The sequence below is a fragment of the Eleutherodactylus coqui genome, chromosome 13 (genome assembly GCF_035609145.1).
Source record: "Eleutherodactylus coqui strain aEleCoq1 chromosome 13, aEleCoq1.hap1, whole genome shotgun sequence".
Classification (NCBI taxonomy): Eukaryota; Metazoa; Chordata; class Amphibia; order Anura; family Eleutherodactylidae; genus Eleutherodactylus; species Eleutherodactylus coqui.
The window spans coordinates 124434489-124455589 of record NC_089849.1 but is presented as its reverse complement, the minus strand read 5'-3'; the positions used below and the strand labels follow the sequence as shown (position 1 = coordinate 124455589).

General features: G+C 43.8%; 2 protein-coding genes across 3 annotated transcripts in view; one reads left to right on the top strand and one right to left on the bottom strand.

Moving 5' to 3' along the window:
• The window catches only part of LOC136588121 (oocyte zinc finger protein XlCOF8.4-like), a 68960-nt gene extending 64002 nt beyond the window's left edge, over positions 1–4958 (top strand). For both annotated transcript variants that reach the window (XM_066587105.1, XM_066587106.1), the window contains exon 5: positions 3526–4958. In XM_066587105.1, the coding sequence (XP_066443202.1) occupies positions 3526–4493 (968 nt within the window). In that variant the 3' untranslated portion in view covers positions 4494–4958. The remainder of the gene's footprint in view (positions 1–3525) is intronic.
• Positions 4959–10901: 5943 nt separating this feature from the next.
• The window catches only part of LOC136588127 (oocyte zinc finger protein XlCOF7.1-like), a 67132-nt gene continuing 56932 nt past the window's right edge, over positions 10902–21101 (bottom strand). Inside the window, exon 8 of the transcript XR_010787538.1 lies at positions 10902–10924. The gene's annotated coding sequence lies outside the window, so the exon portion shown is untranslated. The remainder of the gene's footprint in view (positions 10925–21101) is intronic.

The following is a 21101-nucleotide window of genomic DNA, read 5'->3' as shown; positions in this document are numbered from 1 at the left end:
AAGTCATGGTGATGGGCCCATCGTGCGGTATTGATGTCCCGCCTTCATGGCGCCTGATAGGGCAAGGATTTAGTTCACTGAGACAGCCCCTTGTTGATTGGTGGGCGCTTGCCGCTGTAGAATGCGGTGGGCAGGTCTCGTGTGTATGGGGCGCGAGTATGGGCGTCATCACGCTGGGTGGAACAAGCGTGGTGGTGTAGGAGCGCCGCGTCGCAGAAAACGTCACTACGTCGGGGACGCCATGCGATGACGTCCGCACGCACTGTGACGCAGCGATGCCCTTAGATTGCCATAGCGGCCATCTTAACTAAGGGTATCCATCTCAACCTATAGAAATCCGGTCATTGGTACCCTTAGGACTCAATTAAGCGCACAATGATGGTTGTAGATATCCTAATAAAATGGTGCAGCCCTGTAATGTAAGTTACGTATCGGACACATTTCAAAGGATGTATATTGCTCTTTGTATGACAGAATAATATGCCCAAAAGTCAAGCTTTAATAATACGGCAAAAACTGTATTTGTATAAGTACAACTCTTGTGATCGCATCAATAAGCAAAGATAAAGCTGAAGTGTTTGCACTAGCTGATAGCGCACGCTTTACACGAAAAACAGGAGGGGCCAGATAAAAATAGGGAGGATTAGTCAGAGGAAGCAGTTAAACTGTAGGCTCTCATTCAGGCCCTCAGGGTGCACGGTATCGAATTTGAAAATCCAAGATGCCTTTTTGCAACAGGAGAGGATCTACATCACCTCCTCTGTTGTCAGGTTTTATCAATTCAATTCCCTGGACTTGCAGACAGTCTGGGTCCCATTGTGCTTATCCCAAACGTGGTTTGCAACTGAAGTGTTCTCCTTTCTGCGAACATTACCCATATGGGCTAGAATACGTCTTCTCGGTTGTTGCTTTGTTTTTCCCATACACTGAGCAGGAGCTTGTTCACACCTAGTGTAGTCCACACCTTCATCCATACACTGAGCAGGAGCTTGTTCACACCTAGTGTAGTCCACACCTTCATCCATACACTGAGCAGGACCTTGTTCACACCTAGTGTAGTCCACATATTCAGACACACACTGAGCAGGACCTTGTTCACACCTAGTGTAGTCCACACCTTCAGACATACAGCAAGCAGGACCTTGTTCACACCTAGTGTAGTCCACACCTTCATCCATACACTGAGCAGGACCTTGTTCACACCTAGTGTAGTCCACACCTTCACCCATACACTGAGCAGGACCTTGTACACACCTAGTGTAGTCCACACCTTCACCCATACACTGAGCAGGACCTTGTACACACCTAGTGTAGTCCACACCTTCAGACATACACTGAGCAGGACCTTGTTCACACCTAGTGTAGTCCACACCTTCTGACACACACTGAGCAGGACCTTGTACACACCTAGTGTAGTCCACACCTTCAGACATACACTGAGCAGGACCTTGTTCACACCTAGTGTAGTCCACACCTTCAGACACACACTGAGCAGGACCTTGTACACACCTAGCGTAGTCCACACCTTCATCCATACACTGAGCACGAGCTTGTTCACACCTAGTGTAGTCCACACCTTCAGACACACACTGAGCAGGAGCTTGTTCACACCTAGTGTAGTCCACACTTTCATCCATACACTGAGCAGGACCTTGTTCACACCTAGTGTAGTCCGCACCTACAGACATACACTGAGCAGGACCTTGTACACACCTAGTGTAGTCCACACCTTCAGACACACACTGAGCAGGACCTTGTTCACACCTAGTGTAGTCCACACCTTCATCCATACACTGAGCAGGGCCTTGTTCACACCTAGTGTAGTACACACCTTCAGATATACACTGAGCAGGACCTTGTACACACCTAGTGTAGTCCACACCTTCATCCATACACTGAGCAGGACCTTGTTCACACCTAGTGTAGTCCACACCTTCATCCATACACTGAGCAGGACCTTGTACACACCTAGTGTAGTCCACACCTTCAGACATACACTGAGCAGGACCTTGTTCACACCTAGTGTAGTCCACACCTTCAGACACACACTGAGCAGGACCTTGTACACACCTAGCGTAGTCCACACCTTCATCCATACACTGAGCAGGAGCTTGTTCACACCTAGTGTAGTCCACACCTTCAGATATACACTGAGCAGGACCTCGTACACACCTAGTGTAGTCCACACCTTCAAATATACACTGAGCAGGACCTTGTACACACCTAGTGTAGTCCACACCTTCATCCATACACTGAGCAGGACCTTGTACACACCTAGTGTAGTCCACACCTTCATCCATACACTGAACAGGACCTTGTACACACCTAGTGTAGTCCACACCTTCATCCATACACTGAGCAGGACCTTGTTCACACCTAGTGTAGTCCACACCTTCATCCATACACTGAACAGGACCTTGTACACACCTAGTGTAGTCCACACCTTCAGCCATACACTGAGCAGGACCTTGTTCACACCTAGTGTAGTCCACACCTTCAGCCATACACTGAGCAGGACCTTGTACACACCTAGTGTAGTCCACACCTTCATCCATACACTGAGCAGGACCTTGTACACACCTAGTGTAGTCCACATCTTCATCCATACACTGAGCAGGGCCTTGTACACACCTAAAGACAGTACCATTGAAAAATATACAAATTGTCTTGCAAAAGCAAGCCCTCAAAACATTTTAGTAGTGTGTCCTTGGCTAAAAGAATGCAAAGTCCAGGTAAATAAGTCTTTTTGTCCTTAATTGTGTGGTGATTAGACCTCAAACGGAGTGGTAAGGCCCATTTAGACTGGACAAGTGTTGGGCCAATGATGCCCGACAGTCGTGCCTGCACATACTGGCTGCGGTGCTGCTGCACAGGAGCTAGTATCGCTGGCTCACATCGGGGTGGCTGCAGGAGATGTCTCTTCCCGCTCTCACCCTCCCCTCTCCATTGACTTAACATAGCGGCCGTTCAATACTGACTGGCTGCTATTTACACTGAGTGATCAGCGTTCAGCTAATCGCCCATGGTTTATGCAGCATAACGTCCTGGACGATGAGCTGATTGCTCAGTGTAAATGGCAGCAGGTCAGCGTGGAACGGCCGCTATGTTAAGTCAATGGAGAGGGGCAGGGGAGAGCAAGGAGAGAAATCTCCTGCAGCCTCCCTGCCCCCCCTGCCGCTCTGTGAGCAAGCCAGTGATACCAGCTCCCGTGCAACATCACAGGAGCGAGTGTATGCGGGGACATAGTTTGCCCGACCTTCGTCCCGTCTAAATGGACCCATTGAGTCAGTACCGCCACTACCGGCTGCATTCTCTTTGTGAGACAGTCTGTAGGTTCCATTGGTCTTTATATTGTGGACAGTCAGTGTTTACATTAAATATGGTTATTTTCATGTATATGCTCACTGAAGGTTTCTGGAATCTGTTTAAGGCTCCAATTAGCTGTAGACCCCACCATTTCCAGCAACATCCTATATAGACGAGCCTTGATTGGTATTCTGCATTCTTCTGTTTTCTTTATTTTAGGTTTATCAGAAGCCATAACTAAACAGAAATTGGCCTCGCCAGGAAGCACAAACCTCACAACCAGTGATACTGATGCACCCACACAGTATCCAGTTACTCATAGCAGTCCGAAATCTTTCTTGGATGATGGAGGAAATGTATCAGACACCAATGTTTATATAGAATATCCAACTATTCATATTAAAGAGGAGTCGGCCTCTGCTGACGATGGAGACGCTACAGACACTTATACAGACAATAATCCGCTTTATCCATCGGCTCATATTAAGGAGGAATCCACCTCCTGTGAGGAAGGAAATGTCACGGATTCCGACACCTACCCTGAGCAGACACACTATACCTCTACCGACCCAGCGGCGGACACCATAGACGGCACATTCGAGTATCAGAATTATTACGCCACCAATGTGGCTCTTCAACAGAATGACGTCGGTCAAAAAGAGCCTCCATCTATTATTTGTTCCGAATGTGGAGAATGTTTTTCCACTGACTCAATGCTTGTTCTTCATCAAAGAGTTCACGGAGGCAGAAAGATCTATTCTTGCCCGGAATGTGGGATGTGTTTTAGTAACAGCACGTACCTCAGCAGTCATCTAAAAACCCACGCTATCGAGAAGCCATTTTCTTGCTCCGAGTGTGGGAAACGCTTTGCCACCAATGAAGATTGCGTGAAGCATGAAAACGCTCACACGGTGAGGAAACCTTATATCTGCAATGTATGCGGAAAGTACTTCTCAAACAACTCAAACCGTGTGAGACACCAGAAAATACATACAGACGAAAAGCCATTTTCCTGTAATGAGTGTGGAAAAAGTTTTAGGCGCAAGACGCATCTCACCATACATAGTAGGGTTCACACGGGAGAGAAGCCATTTAATTGTCCAGAATGTGGCAAGTGTTTCAGCTGTAGTGCTCACCTGACTGCACATCGCCGCATTCATAGAAGAGAAGCTGTTTTCTTAGTCTGAAATTAGGATTTTTTTTAAAAATTTTTACGGCGGGTGACCGAGCATGAGCTGATAGAACATGAGCCATCTTCAAGTTAGGCGTGTTCTGAGCATGCGTGGTTCTTGCAACTGAGAGAGGAATAAGCTTATCTGACAGTAAAACAAAGGATTGAACAAGATGGAATTTAACATGCTGGATCCTTCATTCCCCAAATCTGCTGTTTGGGGGCGAGTTGGGAGATCCTCCTACACATTGTATTCTCAGCTGATCCTACTGAAACTGCTGGGCTTGTCCAACTTTCTCTACTGTGCCTGGCCAGCTTCAGATGACACGTATACCTGAGTTTTCGCTAGATCTCTGCACCATTCTTGGAGTTCTTCGGTCCGGTCTCTTCTCAGATTTTTCTTCAGTAAGTGCTTGTGACTCTGGTTTCATAAAAATTTCATTTGGGTGCTATTTAGAAAAAAATAAATATTGGTCGTTTACCTTGGAGATCTGTGACAGAAGGAGGTCCGGCCTGAGGAGTAAAGGGGGCTTTTAAACCGATTATCGTCCAAACGCAGCTGACAAACGAGAATGTTTTACTTCTCGCTCATCCATTTTATGGAGGTATAAAAGTCATCATTGGCTCGTTCAGTTTAAGCAGCGCTCGTTCTGTCTGGGCAGCGCTCGTTCTGTTTAAGCAGCGCTCGTTCTGTCTAAGCGGCGCTCGTTCAGTTTAAGCAGCGCTCGTTCTGTTTAAGCAGCGCTCGTTCTGTTTAGGCAGCGCTCGTTTTGTTTAAGCAGCGCTCGTTCTGTCTAAGCAGCGCTCGTTCTGTCTAAGCAGCGCTCGTTCTGTTTAGGCAGCGCTCGTTCTGTTTAGGCAGCGCTCGTTCTGTTTAGGCAGCGCTCGTTCTGTTTAGGCGGCGCTCGTTCTGTCTAAGCGGCGCTCGTTCTGTCTAAGCGGCGCTCGTTCTGTTTAAGCGGCGCTCGTTCTGTTTAAGCAGCGCTCGTTCTGTTTAGGCAGCGCTCGTTCTGTTTAGGCGGCGCTCGTTCTGTTTAAGCGGCGCTCGTTCTGTCTAAGCGGCGCTCGTTCTGTCTAAGCGGCGCTCGTTCTGTCTAAGCGGCGCTCGTTCTGTCTAAGCGGCGCTCGTTCTGTCTAAGCGGCGCTCGTTCTGTCTAAGCGGCGCTCGTTCTGTCTAAGCGGCGCTCGTTCTGTCTAAGCGGCGCTCGTTCTGTCTAAGCAGCGCTCGTTCAGCCTTTGACATTTATTATGTGAAAGACTGAACGATTGTCATCGAATTAGTCAACCATGAATTTGCCTGTCTAAACCAGCGGCACGAGGGAGAACGAGCTGGCGATGACGTCATTCCGCTTGTTCACTCATGTAACAATAATTGACCCATCCAAAAGGAGCCTAAGAGAGTCAAATCAATTGCATACAACTAGCCTTAAAGATGCAAGTCGAGCCACGGGTCCCTTAGCTTTTTAGCTGCTTATAAGATTGTCATATGGTTCTTAACTCGCCTTGGCCGGACACTTGATGGCAGGACACTTGATGGCAGGTATGTTCAGTCACTCAAGACTTATTTATTAAAAGGTTCTCTTTTTTACAAGCAAACTCCTGTGCAGCTGTTACGATTCCTCATTTTACTGGTCAGTGAAAATCTTTCCGACTTGAAAATAGGTATTTCTTAATCATTTCATCATGGAAGAAATGAAAGTTCCATTCAATACTTTGAATTGGCTCTTGGTTCTGAGATGTAGCCCATAAGTTAAATATATGAACCTTTATTCACATCCACAAGGATGAGTGAAATCATTAAAAAAACAACCGTGTGTGTATATATATTTATATATATTAAAATAGTTGAATAAAATGTAATTCCCACAGCTCAGATGCTAAAGTTAAAGAAGGCATCCTCATTAGCCTGCAGATTCGTCATCATCTTTAACCCTTTCCAATCCACTGTCTGACAACTTTCCACATTCTGATTAAAGGCTGTACAGCTCTGATGTTGGAAGACGTCCGGCAGGGTGGTATTACTGCATATTACTGGCTGCTGTGTTGTCGGGGGCCTCTCCGGCATGTCACATACTGCAGTACTGGCTCTAGCCAGCAGATGGCGCCATTGTAAAATGGCAGAAAGAGCCCCTTAGGAAACCCTGAATCCAAAATTGGATTGCAAAGGGTTCAGAAACATTTTGCACATAAGAAAGCAGCCTGGGAGGCATTTAAAGATGTTGTGCATGACTTCCTGGGACATCAAAGAGTTTACAACTATGTTGAGATTCTGAATAAATGTCTAGAAAGGTACCATCGATTAGTTTACAACATGTCATTCAAAATCCATTTCTCACATTCTCGCCTGTGGTGCCTGCAGTGACGAACATGGAGACCGATTTCATCAGGATATATCAAAAATGGAACAAAGGTATGGGGGAGATAGAGCGCTTCTCTGCTTGCAGACTACTGATGGATCGTGACAAGAGACGCCCCAGATAAGCAGTACAAGCGACTAGCAAAGAGAACCCTTTTACGCGGTTAAGCCCTTTTATTTGACATTAGTGTATCTATAAAACCAGAGTGCGGCCTGCTAGTCCATATATAATGTCACATTCATATTCCTCGACCTAGGGTAGGTAAACTATGAGAAAATAAAGACTTCAAAGCGTATTTTGATTTGAGAGTAGGAGATCTTAAAAGAGCTAATAAACAAAGTCTAATGTCTTTTATTCAGGTTTCTCGACCCAAAATTACGGTAGTTTAACTATTTCGAGAAAGGAAAGAAAATTTCAAAATGCATTTTTGTTGTGCAGTGTAATTAGTTCAGGAAACTTCATCTCGGTCCGATGCTTTATCTAGGTGGACTTTTACAAGGGCTGGACATGAAGTGACTATAACGAAACGATACCGGTTACTAATAGCTGCTGGAACTAACTTCAAGAACTCTACGAGAGGATCAGTTGAATTAGATGGATTATCTTTTTTCAATTTTACTAATTAATTTAATATGTTGGACTGAGCCATAGATAAAGCTGCTTGTAGTGAAAGAAAGCCTGGAGCGCAGGCGTAGGATTGATCGCAGGAAGAGATTATGTGCTTCAAATACTTGTGAAAAATATAAACAAGTTAATAGTCTTTTCTCAAAAAGTCAGCCCTTGCCAATCATTATCTGTCCGTATTTCTGTTTTATCGTTCTCTATTGGATATAGTTGAGGAATCTCATCATGGTCTAGTTCAATGTTTTATGTCTGTCATTCAGTCTGGGTTTCATAATCCGCGCCAAGTAGAAAATGTAGAGGTTTGTGTTTTTCTCAAACTTCTACTGCAGTTTTAGGCCTGATTCACACTTGGTCAGTACGTTGAATCGGTATTTGTAGTCAAAACCAGGAGTGGAATCTATACAGAGAAAGGCCTGATGTCCATGGGGACAGATCCGCAGCGGATCACCGACTCGTGTGAACCGCGCCCCATAGGAATGCATTGGACACCTGCAGGTAATTAAATACCTGCGGATGTCACTTTCCCTTGAGGCGCGGATTGCGTATGCGGGAAAACACCCGCAGCATGCTCCCTTTTAGTGCGGGTCTGCGGCATACCCACAGCTGAATTCCTGCTCTCCGGCGCAGGAGAGCGGTAGAGCAGGAGTTAAAAAAAAACAAAACACGGCGCATGCGCGCGACACGCTGCCGGCTTGCCAAGCACATCCGCTGGGCCGAAGAAAGAAGATCCGGCCGCGATGGAGGGCAGATCCATTGCGTCCGGACAGGTAAGTAAATTCTTCTTTTAAGGCCTCATGTCCACGGGAAAGGAGGGACCTGCTGCGGGATTCTGCATGGAGAGTCCGCGGCGGGCCTGATTTTCCCCGTGGACATGAAGCCAAGGAGCATAATGGAAAGATTTGTACCTCGTTAGTGTTAGACCCAATTCTGGTTTTGGCTTGCAAAATACTTACCAAAATATGCAAGTGTGAAAGCAGCCTTATTCCCAGTTTTTATATACTGTGAAAGGTGAGGTCATCAAAATAGATGCATTTCTACTATCTGCAAAAATGGATCTTTGTCTTGTGCTGCTTTTTATGTTGACTTCACCACAGCCCCTTGATTCGTAAAGTGAGTTGGGTGTAATACCTTGATTGCACTGTGGTGGCACTGCAGGGAATTTTAAGACTTGCTGCTAAGTTGCTCCACAGATATAGCTAATTGTTGGGCTCTTGACTTCTAGTCCACAAAAGAACTCTTCACGATACTCCAGAAGTGTCTTGTTATTTGAAGTGTTAAGAACAAAAAGACATTCCTCACCTTAGCAAGAATTTTCAGAACTTATGTTTTCTTCTACTTACATTTACTTCTCTGCTCGAAGCTCTTCTTGCTGATTGGTCACTGTTTAAAGTTTGTGGATCCATTCTGGCATTTCGATTGGTTAGATCTGAATAAAATGACTTCACAACCCTTTGATCTGGACTTCTCAATGGGACTTGTCTTTTGGCTTTTTGTATGTGAAAGAACTTTGGCTGCTAGAAAATTCCTAGCAGTGCCGCATATGAGAATTAGTCACTGACCATATACAAAGTCTGTTTTGTAAGCCATATACATGGTCTGAGAAGAAATGTCCATGAATCTAATACTTGTTTAGCAGAAACTATTCTATTATCTTACATACTGTTAGACATGTTTATCTTGGACCTCTTTATATCAGTTACTTAGATTAATTATAACTCCATGACCATAATACAGAAGCATGTAGCCCATGCTGACAGCGTGTGCCGCTATTATCTGGGGGTAGGGCATTCCATAGTTTGCCCACTTCAATTATAAAGAACTTTTTCCTTTTATTGATGTGTGAATCCTCTTCCCTCTACATAAATGGCTCCTCATAATTTGTAAAGTGCTTGGAAAGAATAAATCCTTTGCTGGTTTAACCACGCTGATTCATACGTATAACGAGATCACCTCTAAAGGCCCATTTAGACAACGATTATGCTCAAAATGCGCTCAAAAGCCATCTTTTGAGCAATAATCGTTCTGTCTAAATGCGCTGCTATCGAGCACTACTTGTTCATCGCTCATTTCTAGCAAGCACTAGCATTTCTATACCAGCTGAAAGCTTCGAGAACAGAGAAACTATCAGAGCAATTTGTTTCTTAGATAAAAGAAGCAAAAAAGTCAAGACTCATTGCCAGAGAGAGTAAAACTAACCCTACACTGTTCTTCAACTATATAAATAGTAAAAAGATTAATACTGAAAGTGTTGGCCCTTTAATAAATAACGTGGGAGAAATTGCAGAGGGGGTGATGAGAAAACAAACAGGTTAGTTTCACACAGGCGACAGCGATATCGATGCAAGGGAAAAAAAAGAAAATCACAGCAAAATCGTGTCTTTTCCCCGCACTTTTGTAGCATCAGTGCTGATTTTTCTCACAAAAATATTGCTGCCACGATTTTTTTTAGTGCGAAAGTCAATAGGACTTTCTAATGTTAATAACTCATCGCATAAAAATCACAAGTTCATGCTTTGCGATGCGAGAAAAAGGAGGCTTCATAGGGAAACATAGGAGATTTCAAAATTACACATCACACATCGCAGAAAGATAGGACATGCCACAATTTTTTTTCTCGAAATCACGAGTGAAAACATTGAAAATCGTTGGTTTCATAATTCTGCGTTTTTACTAACTTTTGCATTGCGTGATTTTATTACCTGTCTGTAACCAGTCTTACTACAGTTTTTTTTCTCCAGTGTATTCAGAGGAAAATGAAATGTCAGATGAGATGCAGAGTGATAAAGTAAACTCTCCATTAAATGTCACCAGTCTATCCCAGGAAGACGTGCAGAGCTGCCTTAAAAAGATTAAAATAGACCAAATCGCAGGTCCCGATGGCATATACTGCCGGGTTTGAGGGGAATTGAGCAATGTGATAGACAGACCCTCGTATCATATATTAACCCCTTAATGACATGGCCTATTTTGAGCTTAAAGGGGTTGTCCCGAGGCAGCAAGTGGGTCTGTGCACTTCTGCATGGCCATAATAATGCACTTTGTAATGTACATTGTGCATTAATTATGAGCCATGCAGAAGTTATAAAAAGTTTTATACTTACCTGTTCCGTTGCTGGCGTCCTCGTCTCCATGGTGCCGACTAATTTTCGCCCTCCGATGGCCAAATTAGCCGCGCTTGCGCAGTCCGGGTCTTCTGCAGTCTTCTATGGGGCTCCGTGTAGCTCCGCCCCGTCACGTGCCGATTCCAGCCAATCAGGAGGCTGGAATCGGCAATGGACCGCACAGAAGAGCTGCGGTCCACGGAGGAAGAGGCCATCTTCAGCGGTGAGTAGAGAAGTCACCGGAGCGCGGGGATTCAGGTAAGCGCTCCGGTGAGCTTTCTTTACCTCCCTGCATCGGGGTTGTCTCGCGCCGAACGGGGGGGGGGTTGAAAAAAAAAAAAACCCGTTTCGGCGCGGGACAACCCCTTTAAGGACCAAGCCTTATTTTTCAAATCTGACATCTGTCACTTTCTGTGCTAATAACTTTTGAATGCTTTTACTTATCAAGGTGATTCTGAGATTGTTTTTTCGTGACATATTGTACTTTATGTTAGTGTAAAAATTTCATCAATAAATTTTGTCCTTATTTGGAAAAAAAATCCAAATTTACTGAAAATTTGGAAAAATTCACAATTTTCAAACTTTGAATTGTTTTCTTTGTAAGATAGAAAGTCAAACACCACAACATAGTTATTAATTAACATTTCCCATAGGCCTACTTTACACAGCAATCATTTTTTAAGTGTTATTTTACTTTTTGCAGACTCCACAAAGTATATAAATTTAGCAGTAATTTTTCACATTTACTAGCAAATTTCAAAATCTTAATTTTTTAAGGACCAATGCAGTTCAAACATAGTTTTGCCGAGCCTGTATATCAGAATCCCCCATGAATTGCCCCATTTTAAAATCAGCACCCTTCAAAGTATTCAAAATGGCATTTAGAAAGTTTATTAACCCTTTAGATGTTTTACAGGAATTAAAGGAAAGTGCATCAAAAATTAGAACAGTTCCTTTTTTCTACTGATTTTCAATATAAAACCTTTTTTTTAATATAAAACAGTAGGAGTTAGCAAAGAAACAAAACTTGGAATGTATGACCCAGATTCCGCAGTTTTTAGAAATGCCCCATATGTGGACGTAGCCTGTTGTATGGGCACATGGTAGGTCTCAGAAGGAAAGGAGCGCTTCTTGTCTTTTTGAATGCAGATTTGGCAGGAATAATTTTCAGACCCCATGTAGTGTTTGCAGTGCCCCTGAGGTAGCAGTACATTTGAAACCCCCAATAACTGACCCCATTTTGGAAACTACACCCCTCAGGGAATTTATTAAGGGGTGTAGTGAGCGGTTTGAACCCACAGATGTTTGAGGAATTTTTTTTAACAGTTTGAGTTCAATACGAAAAAATCCAATTTTTCACATAATGTTTAGCTTTAGGCCCAGATTTTCATTTTTCACCAGTGGCAGAAGGAAAAACGTACCCCATGATGCGTTACCCAGTTGCTCTCGAACACGGAAATGCCCCATATGTGGACGTAGCCTGTTGTATGGGCACATGGCAGGACGCAGAAGGATAGGAGCGCTTCTTGGCTTTTTGAATGCAGATTTTGCTGGAATAATTTTCAGAGCCCATGTAGTGTTTGCAGTGCCACTGAGGTACCAGTGCATTTGAAACCCCCAACAACTGACCCCATTTTGGAAACTACACCCCTCAGGGAATTTTTTAAGGGGTGTAGTGAGCGGTTTGAACCCACAGGTATTTGAGGAATTTTTTTTAACAATTTGAGTTGAGAACGAAAAATTCACATTTTTCCAATAATGTTCAGCTTTAGGCCCAGATTTTCATTTTTCACCAGGGGCAGAAGTAGAAAACATAGTCCATAATGCATTACCCAATTACTCTCGAGCACGGAAATGCCCCATATGTGGATGTAAACTGTTGTTTGGGCACATGGCGGGCTCAGAAAGAAAGGAGTGCTTTTTTTGAATGCAGATTTTGCTGGAATAATTTTCAGACCCCATGTGGTGTTTGCAGCCCCTGAGGTACCAGTGCATTTGAGACCCCCAACAACTGACCCCATTTTGGAAACTACACCCCTCAGGGAATTTTTTAAGGGGTGTAGTGAGCGGTTTGAACCCACAGGTATTTGAGGAATTTTTTTTAACAATTTGAGTTGAGAACGAAAAATTCACATTTTTCCAATAATGCTCAGTTTAGGCCCAGATTTTTATTTTTTACCAGGGGCAGAAGGAGAAAACGTGACCCATGATGTTACCCAACAGGGAAATGCCCTATATGTGAATCTAAACTGTTTTTAGGGCGCAGGGCTCAGAAGGGAAGGACTTAGCATGTGGCTTTATGTACAAGCTGTGCGAAGTACATCGGGGTAAAACGTCAGGGCAATAAAAAAATTAAAATTTCAGGGCCGTGTGGTAGATCTTAAAACACTCATTTATACAGAGGCCGGGTTGTGTGGGGCACGTTTCACACTGGTATATGGTGTCTTTTCTTATCCCCTGTTTGTAGCACACTCTGCACCTCTTTTGGGGCCTTCCCTTCGTCGCAGTGGAGGGAATTTCACTGAGAAAATGCTGCCCTGGTACAATTCTTGTGGCCTCGCTTCCAGAAGTACTGGGCCTCTCCCCCACCTCCTGGTCCCCAAATATTAGGTCCTTGATGATTTCCTCCTGAAATTCAAGGAATGTCCCCCTGTGGCCTGCACCTCGGAACAGCACGTAGGCATTATACAGTGCCCTCTGTACGAGGTGCGCGGCCAGTTTTTTTGTACCACACCCGTGTTTTCCGCATGGCTCTATAGGGCTCCAGTACCTGGTCTGATAGATCGACCCCTCCCATGTACTTATTATAGTCGAGGACGCAGTCTGGTTTGGGGGTCTCTGCACTGGTACCTCGTACTGGGCAGGGGGTACTGCTGTGGCCGTGTATTGTCGTCAACATAAGGACATCCCTCTTGTCCTTATATTTAATGCACAATACATTGTCGCTGCATTGGGCCTGGCTCTCACCCCTTCTGAGCAGTTGCCCAAGCAGCGTCTTAGGGAGGCTTTTTTGATTTTTCCGAACAGTGCCACATGCCACTGTTCCTCTGGAAGCGAGGCACTGAAACAGGGGGACACTGGTATAAAAGTTATCCAGGTACAGATGGTAACCCTGGTCTAATAGTGGGTGCACCAGTTCCCACACTATTTTCCCTGTTACTCCCAGCACGGGGGGGCATTCTGGGGGCTCAATTTTAGTGTCCTTCCCCTCGTAAATACAGAACTTGTGGGTGTACCCTGATGTACTTTCGCACAGCTTGTACAACTTCACACCATACCGTGCCCGCTTACTGGGCAGGTACTGGCGGAATTTTAGCCTCCCCTTGAAGTGTACCAGGGACTCGTCTACTGCAATGTTTATCTGTGGGGCATACGCCTGGGCAAACTTGGCGTTAAAATGGTCTATTACGGGCCTGATCTTATACAACCGATCGTAATTGGGGTGATCGCTGGGGGGGCACAGCTGGTTGTCATTGTAGTGCAGAAATTTCAAAATACACTCAAAGCGCGTCCTCGACATCGCCATGCGGAACATTGGGGTGTGGTACAAAATATCGGTAGACCAGTACGCCCTGATTGTTGGCTTCTTTATTAGCCCCATGGTTAGTATAAGCCCCCAAAATTTTTGTATCTCTGGTGCATCCACAGGGGTCCACTTATCGGGTCTGGCATAGCTGGAGGTGGGGTTTTGTTGAATAAAATTCTGGGCGTACAAATTCGTCTGGGTAACAATGTGGGCAATGAACTCTTCAGAAGAAAAAAAACTTGAAGAAGTCCTTCCCTCTGAGCCCTTCCGGATCAAATTGAATCCCTGGGTTCCCAATAAAATCAGGGATCTGGGGTCTGTAATCTTCCGGGGTACTCCAGTGAGCATCTGATGCATTGGGGTCAGTGGCGGTCCTTGGACGCCTTCTCGGGGGTGCAGGGAGCTCAGACTCGCTGGATGAGGATGAGGATGAGGAGTCGGAGAATGCCAAAAAAGTGGGGTCGTCATCACCACTACCTGAGTCCGAGTCTGATGCAATGATTGCATACAGTTCCTCTGAAGTGTACCTCCTGCGGGCCATATTTATATAAAATGGGGCACACGGGGAAAAAGTTTTATTAGATGGGACACTGCGGGATGGGGTGACCACGGGACGGGGGTCGGAAAGAACGCGGAAACTTATGTGGTGTATTCACGTGTTTTTTTTTTTTTTCCTTTTTTTTTTTTTTTTTACACAGACGAATACACTGACACAACACGGACTAACGACACGCTACACACTAGACGGACTAACGACACGCTACACTAACTAATGACGGGTGACGGGAGAGGTAACGAAATGGAAACAACAGGAACTTTTTTGGTTTTTTTGGTTTTTTTTTTACACAGACGAATACACTGACAGTACACGGACTAACGACACGCTACACACTAGACGGACTAACTAAACGCTACACTAACTAATAACGGGTGACGGGACAGGTAACGAAATGGGAACAACAGGAACTTTTTTGGTTTTTTTGGTTTTTTTTTTACACAGACGAATACACTGACAGTACATGGACTAACGACACACTACACACTAGACGGACTAACGACACGCTACACTAACTAATAACGGGTGACGGGACAGGTAACGAAATGGGAACAACAGGAACTTTTTTTGTTTTTTTGGTTTTTTTTTTACACAGACGAATACACTGACACAACACGGACTAACGACACGCTACACACTAGACGGACTAACGACACGCTACACTAACTAATGACGGGTGACGGGACAGGTAACGAAATGGGAACAACAGGAACTTTTTTTGTTTTTTTGTTTTTTTGTTTTTTTTTTTACACAGACGAATACACTGACACAACACAGACTAACGACACACTACACACTAGATGGACTAACTAAACGCTACACTAACTAATGACGGGTGACGGGACAGGTAACGAAATGGGAACAACAGGAACTTTTTTAGTTTTTTTTTTTACACAGACGAATACACTGACAGTACACGGACTAACGACACGCTACACACTAGACGGACTAACGACACGCTACACTAACTAATAACGGGTGACGGGACAGGTAACAAAATGGGAACAACAGGAACTTTTTTTTTTTTTTTTTTACACCAAGGGATACACTGACTACACACTGCACTACACTACATTGCTGATCGCACGCTACAGCTCACTCACTACACTTCTGATCACACACTACAGATCCCTCACTCACTACACTACACTGCACTTCTGATCACTCACTCCACTCTGCTACACTACACTGCCTGATCAATCACTCACTACACTCACTACACTACACCACACTGATCACTAACACTCACTCCACTACACCACACTGATGACTAACTCCTCTCCACTACACTGATCACTAACTGCACTACACTACACTACACTACACTACACTACACTACACTACACTACACTACACTCACTCCCTGCCTAATCTACACTCTAATCGCTCGTTTTTATGGCACACAATACGGTGGTTGCTCTTTCTACAAGCACCGGAAACACATTGCGGTGCTTGCAGACAGAGCTCCTATTCTAAACAGCGCGAACACCGCTGCCGCTCTGTGATTGGTCAGGGAGTTTTTCCCTGACCAATCACAGCGATCGTGGGGGAGGGACCGCTCTGATTGGTCCCCAGCCCGGATGCCTCACTTGTCTGCCGACGATATCAGCCAGGATCGCTGCTGTGTCGCCGCGATTGTCACCGCGGCGACACTTTAATGACATGACGTACCAGGTACGTCATGTTGCGGGAAGTATCCCGCTACCATGACGTACCAGGTACGTCCAGGAGCGGGAAGGGGTTAAGGACTCTATAGTGACGGGTCTATTTCACTGGATTGGCACATAGCCAAAATGGTTCCGATATTCAAAAAGGAGTCAAAAAGTGAACCCAAAAACTATAAGCCGGTAAGTTTGACTTCTATTGTGGGTAAAATGTTTGAAGGGTTTCTAAGAGATGCCATCCTGGAGGACCTCAAGGACAATAACAGTATAACTCCGCATCGGCACGGGTTTATGAGAGATCGCTCCTGTCACACCAACCTGATCGGCTTCTACTGGATTTTGTGTATCTGGACTTTTCCAAAGTGTTTGATACTGTGCCAAATAAAAGGTTGGTATATAAAATGAGAATGTTTTCTTAGGTCACCGTTGCTAGTGGTGTACCACAGGGGGCAGTATTGGAAGGGTTACTAGTGGGATACCACAGGGGCTCCAATTATCTATCATAATGACCTCGTAGGACTATGCAGCAAAATATCAATATTTGCAGATACAAAACTATTTAAAGATATTAACCTTTAGAGAGGACAGAATGCGGTTACAAGAGGATCTGGATAAGTTGGGGGCAGAAAAGTGACGAATCAGGTTAAATACTGATAAATGTGCGATTCTGCACACGAACAGAGGAAATTCATGTCAGCATTATACACTAAATGGGAAACCAGTGGGGACACTGACATGAAGAAGGACTTGGGGGTTTTAGTTAGCTGTAAGCTTAACTGGAGCAACCAGTGTCAGGCAGCTGCTGCCAAGGCAAATAGGATCATGGGATGCATTAAAAGAGGTCTAGGGGCGCATGACGAGAACATTGTTCTTCCTCTTTACAAGTCACTGGTCAGACCACACATGGAATATTAGGTTATATCATGAGAGAGGTTATCAAGATTGGGATGATTCGGCTGAGGGGTGACCTAATAGATATATAAGGGGCCAGTACAGAGATCTCTCCCATCATCTATTTATACCCAGGACTGTAACAAGGGGGCGCTCTAATAACTATGTGTAATATATCAGGGGTCAGTACAGAGATCTCTCCCATCATCTATTTATACCCAGGACTGTAACAAGGGGGCGCTCTAATAACTATACATAAATACATCAGGGGTCAGTAGAGATCTCTCCCATCATCTATTTATACGCAGGACTGTAACAAGGGGGCGCTCTGATAACTATGTATAGATATATCAGGGTTCTGTACAGAGATCTCTCCCATCATCTATTATACCCAGGACTGTAACAAGGGGGCGCTCTAATAACTCTGTATAGATATATCAGGGGTCAGTACAGCAATCTCTTCCATCATCTATTATACCCAGGACTGTAACAAGGGGGCGCTCTGATAACTATGTATAGATATATCAGGGGTCAGTACAGAGATCTCTCCCATCATCTATTTATACGCAGGACTGTAACAAGGGGGCGCTCTAATAACTATGTATGATATATCAGGGGACAATACTGAGATCTCTCCCATCTATATCTATTATACTCTGGACTGTAACAAGGGGGCGCTCTAATAACTATGTATAGATATATCAGGGGTCAGTACAGAGAGCTCTACCATTATCTTTTATATCCAGGACTGTAACAAGGGGGCGCTCTAATAACTATGTATAATATATCAGGGATCAGTACAGAGATCTCTCCCATCATCTATTTATACCCAGGACCGTAACAAGGGGGCGCTCTGATAACTATGTATAGATATATCAGGAGTCAGTACAGAGATCTCTCCCATCATCTATTTATACGCAGGACTGTAAGCGCTCTAATAACTATGTATAATATATCAGGGGTCAGTACAGACATCTCTCCCATCATCTATTTATACCCAGGACTGTAACAAGGGGGCGCTCTAATAACTATACATAAATACATCAGGGGTCAGTAGAGATCTCTCCCATTATCTATTTATACGCAGGACTGTAACAAGGGGGCGCTCTAATAACTATGTATGATATATCAGGGGACAATACTGAGATCTCTCCCATCTATATCTATTATACCCAGGACTGTAACAAGGGGGCGCTCTAATAACTATGTATAGATATATCAGGGGTCAGTACAGAGAGCTCTACCATTATCTGTTATATCCAGGACTGTAACAAGGGTTCGCTCTAATAACTATGTTTAGATATATTAGGGATCAGTACAGGGATCTCTACCATCATCTATTATTCCCAGGACTGTAAGCGCTCTAATAACTATGTATAATATATCAGGGGTCAGTACAGAGATCTCTCCCATCATCTATTATACCCAGGACTGTAACAAGGGGGCGCTCTAATAACTATGTATAGATATATCAGGGGTCAGTACAGAGAGCTCTACCATTATCTGTTATATCCAGGACTGTAACAAGGGGGCGCTCTAATAACTATGTTTAGATATATTAGGGATCAGTACAGGGATCTCTACCATCATCTATTATTCCCAGGACTATGACTGTAACAAGGGGCGCTCTCTACGTCTATAGGACAGAAGGTTTCTACACAACATAGAAGAGGGTTCTTTACTGTTAGAGCAGTAAGACTATGGAACTCTCTCCTGAGGACGCGGTGATGGCGAATACGATAAAAGAGAATAAGAGGTTCTGGACATCTTTCTTGTATTATAATATTACATGTTATATCACTGATTACTCAGAAGGGTCGGTGATCCGGGGATTATTCCGATTGCCAGATTAAAATGAGGAAAACTGGCTTCTGCCTCATTGGGATTTTTTTGCCTTTCCCTGAATCAACATGGGGTAATAGACTGAACTGTACGGGCTTGGTGTTTTTTTTCAGCTTAACGTATTATGTTACTATCTTTGGAAAAAAATAAAAACATTTTCTGCCGCCATCTTCTGACAGCCCTAACTTTTTTATTTTTCTGTCTACATAGTTGTGAGAGCTCTTTTTTTTCCACATCATGTAGTTTCTATTGGTACCATTTTGGAGTACTTACAACTTTTTGATCGCTTTTTGTTACTTTGTTTCTTGAAGACAAGGTGACCAAAAAAGCGCAATTCTGGCGTTGCACGTTTGTTTTCTGATGTTTACCATGCGTGACAAATGAGGTGTTACTTTGATAGAACAGACTTTTACGGCTGCAGCGATCACAAATGTGTTTTTGTTTTTCATAGTTTAGATATTTTATTATAAATATGCAAAAAAGTTTTTTTTTAAACTTTTGCAGCCTTTATTTTTCTAATAGAATTGACAGCGGCATTTAAAGGGTTAACAGCCGTAGTCATTATTCACGCTGATCGTGGCTCTTGCAGGCGGGTTTGTAAGAAACAGCTGGCACCCACATTGTAGGACAGCAGATCGGCCCGATCCTGCTGCATACAGTGCCCGAATTCACAGGATGTAACTGCATGTCTATTATCGATCACATTCAGTAAATATCCACTGCGAAGGGAGAAAAATTAAGTGAACCCTTATGTTTAATAAATTGTAGATTACCCCTTAGCAGCAATCGCATCCAGCAAACATTTCCTGTAGCTGAAAATAAAATGTTCATAATATTGAGGAGGAATTGCGGACCATTCCTTCCTGCAAATGTGTTTCAGTTAATCAATATTTCTGGGATGCCTTGTGTGCAAAGTTCTCTTCATGACAGACCACAGCATATTGATAGGATTAAGGTCAGGATTCAGTCTTTGCCATTCCAAAACACAATTATCTTTTTCAACCATTTGTGTGTCATGGGTCATTGTCTTGTATTACCCAACGTTTCTTCGTCTTAAGGTCATGGACTGCTGCCCTTACATTCTCCAGTACAATGTTTTGATACTCGTTAGAATTCATTGATCGCAGGGCATTCAGGACCTAAAGCTGCTCATGCATCCCCCACCATTATTCACAGTTAGGGCAAAAACAGATTGGCGCATGCGCTAATATGCTCACTACTACAGAGCGTATTAGTGTATGAACCAGGCTTTTTTCTTTTTGGACTATTGAAACTCCATGTGCGTTTGTAAAAAAGCAAAAATTTAAAAAATTTAAAAAAGGAAACACATGAGAAGATAGTTTTCCTACTTGCGAAAAAGATAGGGCAAGTCCTATCTTTTGTCGCACAAAGTATTACTGCGCAGGAATCCTGATAGTGAAAACTAAACCATTGAAGTCGATGGTTTCATCTGCCATTATTCAGCCGTCTGTTTAGGCCCTCAGGATGAGATTTCAGTGTTGGTCAGCAGTGTCTTCTCCTCCAAACATACCGTAGTAATGTGCATTTGTGCTACAAAGTTCTACTTTTGTCTCATCTGTCCAGAGAATAATTTCCTAGAAGCATTGTGGAAGATGCATTGTGGTCTTGGGCAAACCTGATCTGGGCTGCACTGTTTTCATTGGGTAGCAGCAGTTTCCTTTGTAGAGTCCGTCTCTGAACATCATTTTTGTTCAGCGTTTTCACAAACAGCATTTTTTTTAAGCCATATAGTTTTTGTGGCATTTTTTCATAGGTTTTTGACTGAGTCAGAAGTGGATTCAAAAAGAATATGAAATATTAAAGGACGGACTTATTCCTGTTGGATGCACTTCTGACTCAAAAAAGCCTCAAAAACTGAAATTGCTTTTTTCTGAAAAATGCTGTGTATACCACCTTAACAGCGGACACATGATCAGATGTTTTTGCAGTTTGTAGAGTCCTATGTAGGAACTTTGCTGTTACCCATGGGTTCTTTCTCACCTCTGTCAGGCTTGCCAGTTGTGCTCCTGGAGCGATCTTACCAGGACACCCAGTCCTAGGGA